Below are 7,723 nucleotides of genomic sequence, written 5' to 3'. Positions count from 1 at the left end.
GCAACAACAGAGATGGAAATCTTCTCTTGATTAAATCGTTAACTTTGCTTCGGTCACAATGGAGCACCCACAGCGAAGGAATTAGTCACCATGGCCAGTGATGGATATTCCAGTCTCGAAAAAAGAAAAAGTTGCAGCTCCAAGAACAAAACATGCATTCCCCAATAAGAGAGGAAATGTCATAAATAGCTAGGAGGGAGATGGAAAGACTTATCTTTGCAATCATTTATCATTTAAAATACTGAAAAGCAACATGGCTTCAACTTAAACATTTTAAGTTAGCAAAATCGGCATTCTCAAACACTAAAACAAACAAGATTGACTTTTCCCCTTTTCTACTAGGGTGTGACTGACACTACTATACTCACAACAGCATATTCAAGACATGCATAAGGATTCAATATATTGCTAGCTAAAATACGATGCGATCAAATACTGAAGCATCACCACTCACAACAATAGATATCGAATGCAATGATGAATTTACAAGTATGAGATTGTCTGGTTTGTCCAAATAAAGACATGCATTCCCCAACTAGCTGATTCATGTTACAAACAGAAGCTCAACAAGCTAGTCTTCATCAACTTATAAATTCTGCATGAGCGAGTCAATCTGAGCACATGAATTGGGGGAAGGCTGTTGCATCATCTCAGTTTCATCCAAATCCTGAGATTTAATGTGCACATCCTGTCAAAGAAACTGACTGTCACTGACAACACTTGTAAAGTAGAAGAAAACAAAAATTGCTAGTAACACTGTTTTCAGGAAATAAATGTTACCATAATGAGTAAGTGTTTAGTCAATCATTAACCCTTTATGAATGTGAAATAGTCATAATTTCTCACTTTCTTAAGCGCTTCCTAGATTGGAATTACATTCATCATGGTTCCATAAAATTATCATTCTTACCCCCACCCCCTTTTCAACTCCATGTAACAGACTTTGTAGGTGTGAACACCCACCTAATCCCAGCTCCATATAATTTATACTCGGCACTCGCAAAGTAAACAAGGAGAGAGAAATATATGATTATAAATTCAATACCTGTGTCTGTATAAATGGTTGAGGTTGCTGATCTTGGTTTACTGCATAAGCTTGGGGTTGAGACATTCTATAGTACGGTTCTTTCAGGTCAAGCTTACAGGATGATGTTTGAAGAATCCCTCCTTGTCCAGCGCCAGGCCCCCACATTTTAGCTAAATGCAAATTGAAATTCATTGATCCACTAAATGTGCAAGAATAGCATACATAGAAGAAAGGAAAGAAAAGAAAAAAGAAATTTACCAACCTGACAAAGTTAAATAGATTGTATAACTCTGTGCATTGTGGGCAATCAAGTGCAGCCTGCCAGTAATTTCTTGTCCTGCCATGACATAAATTGGCTGCTCGAGAACACAACGCAACTGATACCAATGAGTTACCGGTGCACCAGGGGCAGTGGTAAGCCACCTTCGCACAGTACTGTGGATTTGGAAAATTAGAATGAGACATTAACTGATAGTAACAATCACGAAACCTCCATGAATAGAGAGGTAGACAGAAATGTACTAATAGAAGAGGAATGGTTACCTTCCATTAAACAGCACATCAAACCAACATGCCAACCCATGTACTCTGGCACCCACAGTGGCTATAAATCTGAGAGGAATATCAATCTCATACAACTCTTCTTCCTACAGAATGAAAAATTATTCGATCACTCTTTCCAAGGAAATTTCATTTGAAACACTATTATAGGAAAGGTTTCAGGACAGAAATTTTATGTTATAGGAAATGCATTAGAAAGAATACTAGCATGAAAATGATATGACAATAGATCAGCGTGTTTCATGAAAAAGTGGAAATTTGTCAGAGCAAATAGGACCTCAAGAAAATAAAATGTAAATCTGCAAAACATAGTTAATGCTTACCTTTATTTTGGTAAAGTCTAGGACATGGAGCATGGAAGGAGCTATTAACAACCTTGGATCAAAAGCATCCACTACTGGCTGCAAGGAGGAGAGAACAAAAAAAGCAAAGTGGAATGAGTGTATCAAATTTATCCGCCGCATCATTAATTTCAGTAACCGCAACAGTCAAAGTTTTACCCCAGTAACAAAAGACTATCTAGATGACACACTTGAGATATCCCAGGAGTAGAAAAGAATTGATACTGGCTAACAACCCTTTTTCATATTACTCCTAATTTCTCGTTAGTCCATGAGATTATTTGAAAAAACTCAAAACATAAATTCACTAAATAGATCATATCAAAAAAATTCCAAGACAAAAAAACTCAAGAATATAGATGCCAAGTCATGGTAGTTTGGCACACCATCAATTTTCATAAATTAATTTCTAACTTTCTTTCATAAGCTAGTGCTCTCATTGCCTGAGATTCAGCTACGGTACAGGATCCAAGAGAAATGTGGCAAATTGGCAATGATAAAATTGAGCATATCTATGTGTTTATTTATCTTCATTAAATAAAACTACTCAATAACTATTTAAAATAATATGAAGTGTTGTCTACTATTTAAAATAACAAATTTATAAATCTACAAGGAACTAGAGGAACATTGAGAATCACAGAATATAGGCCAACAAACATTGGGACAAACAAATTTACAAACATCAAGCAGGGTATAGACCAATTAAGAATCACAGAATCTACCTCTTAATACCATGTTAAAATCATTAATTTAACAAGGAGCATTGGGACCAATAATGGTAAAAAAAACAGGCGAAGTTGTCAATTTGAACATGAAGAATGCATTTCAGCGCAAGAGACTCCCAAACAAACCTTTCATACCACAAGTTCTAAATACATCCTACTCTTACAGTATCAATTAGAAACCTTCACTTGATATTTAGAAACCTAGCTAATATGATACCTGAGAAAAATATCCTTGAAATGCAGTCTTGTGCAAGGGCGTCAAGTCAACACCATAATAGTTTTGTTGCTGCCAGAACAGGGCCTGAACAGATACAAAACACTGATTAATAAATAAAAGAAAAAAGATGGGAAGAGTATATCTAGAAAAAGATGTAGACTAAAGAAGGGTCAGAAGAACAAAGGTAAATCCTCTCGTTGACTTGACTCTCAGTAAAAGAATATCAGATAATTACACAAATACAATTCTAAAACAAAAATATGAAACCAACTGCTAACAACTTTGATTCTACAACACAAAAGGATTATATGGTTCAATTTCTTTTAGAGTGAAGTGATCCAATTAACTGGATAACTGAAGCAAGTCTCAGTAAGAGATACTTCTAACAAAAATATGAAACCAACTGCTAACAACTTTGATTCTACAACACAAAAGGATTATATGGTTCAATTTCTTTTAGAGTGAAGTGATCCAATTAACTGGATAACTGAAGCAAGTCTCAGTAAGAGATACTTCTAACAAGATGTTCTGTTCAATGATGGATGCTTGTAATCATGAAGAGGCTTTTACAAATCTAAGCGTCTTTTATGTTATCTTCGTTTAAGAATATCACATAAGTACAAAATACTGAAAGAAATATGTGTGGGAGTACATGCAGGCACAGATATAATTATGAATCTTATTAGCAACTTCAACAAACATATTTATCACATATACAAACACATTCTTTCAATATCTCATTCTTTTACAAGTATACAAGTCAGCGTAATATGTATTGAAATGTATCAAAGAATTTACAGAAGTACAAGATATAGAAGTAAATATATGTGTATTTTGCGCACCTTATTAGCCATTTCAACAAACAAATATTCATCGCTGAAAGGTGCCATGTGAATCCTACAGCAGTAATAAATTCAAGGTTAAGAAAAGACAAGTAATTTTTAGATAGTTGTAAGCAGTTGGGAGGAAAATGAAAACTTTAAAATCCTAAAAATTTGGGACTACAAACTTAGCATTTTCAACACAAAAAGTAGCATGTAGAACAATACATATTTAAAAATCATATTGGGATAAGAAATTAAAAACAAAAATGTAGCCATGTAGGCTTAAATAACTTAATCCCAATAACTTGCCTCTTAAGAATCATATCATTATAATCACAGAATCATGCACTGAAGGAAAATTAAGGGTGCATCAAAGTTCAAATATACCTTCCCACTGAAGGAAACATTTTCCCATTAGGGATGAGAAACCTATCTCTGGCAATGACATAAGACTCCAGCATTCTTTCATTAACTAACAAGGTGCCTATACAAAAATACAAGAGCGAAAGTACCATGAGTTATAAATTACCAAAAAAATGGCTAAAAAGAACTTAACCTAATTCCCATAAAACCCTTACACTTTCAAATAATTATGATAAAACCTATCTCAAGTCTCAACACCACAAAGCAGCAACAGAAAAAACCAATTGAGTAAACTGTAACATAATTAATTCATGAAATATCAGCGTCATTCTCTGATTGACTAAAGCAAGTAGAATATGAACCTACCCATGGGCTCAGAGATCAGAATATCTGCTTTCTCTGGCAATTCCACATCCTCAACTCTGCCTTTAATAACCTGTAGATATAAATATTACATGACATACTGTCCTGGCTTATCAGATAACTAATGAACAATGAATAAATCAGAAAACTAAGTTAAGTATCTCACGGTAATTCGTTGACCTAGTTCTGGGTTACCAGCTATAAGTTTCCGTGCATATTCTGCCATTTCAGATGCTTCAACGGCGTAAACATGCTTTGCACCAGCCTGCAAAGGAATGGAAAAAGCCAAAGACTTATTACGAAGTTTTGAAAGGAGTAGGCCAGGGAAACACTAACACCCCAGAATTTTCATTTAAGGACAAAGATAAATGGCACAAGGAATCTTCAGATGAAAATTTACAAACAGCCACACCGCCTGATTCTATTTAGTTTTGACCTTCGATAATTTTAAAAATTTTAAACAACCACTGCCAAGTGCTTTGTGACCAATTCATTTGATGTCTCGTTGTGCCATATAGCACACCTCTTTATTTAATGAGAAGAAATCACCCACAGCTTCTGGCATGTGATGCAAATAGACATAGCCAATTAAAGTATTGAGTTACCTGAGCAGCAAATAATGACAAAATACCGCTACCAGCACCAACATCAACTACTACACGACCAAAGAAATCACTGTGATTCTCAATAACAGCAGTATAGTAGGTTCCTAAAAAAAAGATTATAAAAAATTTATCAAGTAAGTATATAGATATAATTAAAAAATATATAAATAAATTGAAGACTACTAAATTACAATTGGGTATAACCTGTCCTCACATAGTCCTGCAACATATTTTGCTGATGCAGAAGTTGTCCATAATAATGGAAATACATTTTTGCAGAAGATGGCTCTATCTTTTCATCAAATTTGCTTTTAGTCGTTACAATATCAGTTCCATTTGGTAAGTTTCCCCCTGGATTGAAGCAATCAAATAAGTAATTAAACAAATATTCCATCTTACCAACCAATAGGCAATAAAGCAGTGTAATCATGCATGCAGAGAAAATAAACTTGAAGGAGCAAGCAGAGTAAACACTGGAAAATATGATTAGCAGTTTAACACAGAAGAGTAAATAAGGTCACAAATCATGTTGAAAATTTAAACCTTTTAGCCAATAGATATTATTTAATGAGAGAATCTGTCTTCAAACACTAATTTAGGTGCATAAACAAAAAAGCATGTTATAAGGCACCCTAAAACGTAATAGGTACATTGATATCCAACACAACATCAGAAGTAATATAATAATGAACTAAATTTCAAAAATTAAAAAAATCTTAAGCTCCTCTTGTACACATTGATGCTGGTCAAGCAACATTTTACCAGTATCAACTGACATTAAAAAAAATGAACTATCCATTTAAGTATCAAGATTCAAGAAATAATCTAAATATATTGAATGAGAAAAGAATATCTCAAGGAGAAATTGTTGCACTCCTACATGCTATGTTTTTTTGTCACCTAATAACTAATATTCAATTAGTTTATAAATGCCATTACACAAACCAAAGATAACTAGGATAATCAAAATTAACAGAGTTTGCCAAAGGCCACTCTACAACAAAGTTTCAACACAAATTTTCCAAAGTAGCACCTTGAACATTGAATTCCTTCTTCCATTGTTGGAATACACAATGGAAGGCCTCACACTCTTCCTCATTTTTAAACTGTATAGCGACTCCCCTTGAATACGATGTCTGGTTCAAAAACAGCACAGTTAAAATACATAACTATTAGGCAGTAGATTTACGAATTAAGCAACGAAACAATGTGTAATGCAGCCCCTCTCAGTATCATAAATATCAATTACACAGGGAAAAGAAACACAAGGCAGAAAACAACATAAATCCGAAGAAGCATAATAATACAAATTATAGCAATCCAAATAAAAACAATGTCAGTTGAGATAGTACACAGTACACTAGTAGTACCTGTTTACCAGCATCAGCCCCTTCCACCATGCACACCAATTGAACAGGACCTAACCTGAATAGCTGCAAGCCATAAATGCACAAACAATGTAATCAAAACAGACATATCAAACACATCATTTACTGCATTCATCATCATTAACTGAACCAAAATTCGAAGAAAAACAATAAAACCCACGATTCTAGCCAAAACAAAAATTCAAATTTAACACTGCAGCTACCCTAAAAGAACCAATTGTACTAAGGAATCAAACAGAAACACACCTTGACAGCTGAAAGATCAACGTTGAGCAGAACCTGGTGAGGTTCATGCTGAATCTTCAGAGTGTGGCCAGTGAAGGTAGCTACCCCAGGTGAAGAAGAACGGTGAGAATCAGGCAACTCACCCACCGCTGCCAAAGCGAAATGCCGCTTCACTCCCTCTGAATTCTCCATCAGCATCACCTCTTCTTCAGCCACACAGACAAAAGCAACGTTTTTTCTTACTCAATTAATGTTAATTTCGATAAAAATGTTATCTTTTTAGTTTTTAGGATGTGGAATCACAGTTTGTGTAAGAGAAAACAATGAGAGAGTGTGAAAATTTTGGAATTAGGGTTTGGGTTTGTGAGAATTGGGAGCCGCCAGAGAGAGTGATTGTTGAATGGGAAGAGGAGTTGGGGGTTAGTTTGAGGAATGGGGTTTTATAGTGTGTTGGAGGTGGTGACTCTGACTGACAGACACTAATCTAGTGTTTTGCAACATTTTGGATTTTTTGGCTCATTTTGGAATCTTGTGGTGTGGGGCCATGAAGAAGAATCATTGGATTGTTGTGCTAATCACAGGATCATAAGGATTTATCTTCTTAACCCTCTTACTTAAGGTTGAAATGAAAACTAGTTTGATTGAACCTACGACAGTTAAACGACACTTACATCAATGAGCGATATCACAAATCACAATTCTACCTAAGTAGACATTACAAACCAAAACATGTTCGATCACAAAATTACAACCAGGTAACAACATAGTAGATCAAAATAAAACATGAATAAAAAAAAGACATTTTCCACCAGATTTGATGTCAAGGCTAATATTTGGATATTTTATCATATATTCATTCATTTGTTTTGTACTTAGCGCCATATTTTTAGGGCTCAGTTGGCTCTATCAGATTTTTGGCGATAAAGTATTTTTTTTCATACTTATTTCATTATTTTTTTCTTACGGATATTGTGACTTTACATCCAGGTAACTAACAAATAATTATTTTATCGAAATTAACGGTAATCGAGTAAGAAAAATGTCGTTATTGTTTGTGGTTGACAAAGCGAAAATACTGATG

At 34.5% G+C, this 7,723-nt stretch overlaps 1 protein-coding gene across 1 annotated transcript; it reads right to left on the bottom strand.

Annotated features, from left to right (window-relative positions):
* Window positions 1-210: 210 nt before the first annotated feature.
* LOC130724252 (probable histone-arginine methyltransferase 1.4) lies at window positions 211-7,073 on the bottom strand. Its single transcript, XM_057575447.1, has 15 exons — window positions 6,664-7,073; window positions 6,400-6,462; window positions 6,063-6,165; window positions 5,234-5,380; window positions 5,030-5,133; window positions 4,591-4,689; window positions 4,428-4,497; window positions 4,086-4,182; window positions 3,717-3,771; window positions 2,875-2,958; window positions 1,912-1,989; window positions 1,571-1,674; window positions 1,290-1,462; window positions 1,046-1,197; window positions 211-688 (listed from the first exon to the last, which is right to left on the bottom strand). The coding sequence occupies exons 1-15, from the start codon at window positions 6,838-6,840 to the stop codon at window positions 587-589; spliced, it is 1,608 nt and encodes a 535-aa protein (XP_057431430.1). The 5' UTR covers window positions 6,841-7,073; the 3' UTR covers window positions 211-586.
* Between the last annotated feature and the right edge of the window lie 650 nt (window positions 7,074-7,723).

Source organism: Lotus japonicus, chromosome 6, assembly GCF_012489685.1.
Source record: "Lotus japonicus ecotype B-129 chromosome 6, LjGifu_v1.2".
Taxonomy (NCBI): domain Eukaryota; kingdom Viridiplantae; phylum Streptophyta; class Magnoliopsida; order Fabales; family Fabaceae; genus Lotus; species Lotus japonicus.
The sequence above is the reverse complement of the archived record's forward strand: the minus strand, read 5'-3'. Positions and strand labels throughout refer to the sequence as shown.

Bases quoted from the DNA above. Each gene is read 5' to 3' on its own strand.
- LOC130724252 (XM_057575447.1), bottom strand. From the start codon at position 6,840: ATGCTGATGGAGAATTCAGAGGGAGTGAAGCGGCATTTCGCTTTGGCA. The intron at 6,166-6,399 runs GTACTACTAGTG...TTTTTGAACCAG, and splicing joins GGGCTGATGCTGGTAAACAG to ACATCGTATTCAAGGGGAGT. The intron at 1,463-1,570 runs GTAACCATTCCT...CCAAATCCACAG, and splicing joins GATGTGCTGTTTAATGGAAG to TACTGTGCGAAGGTGGCTTA.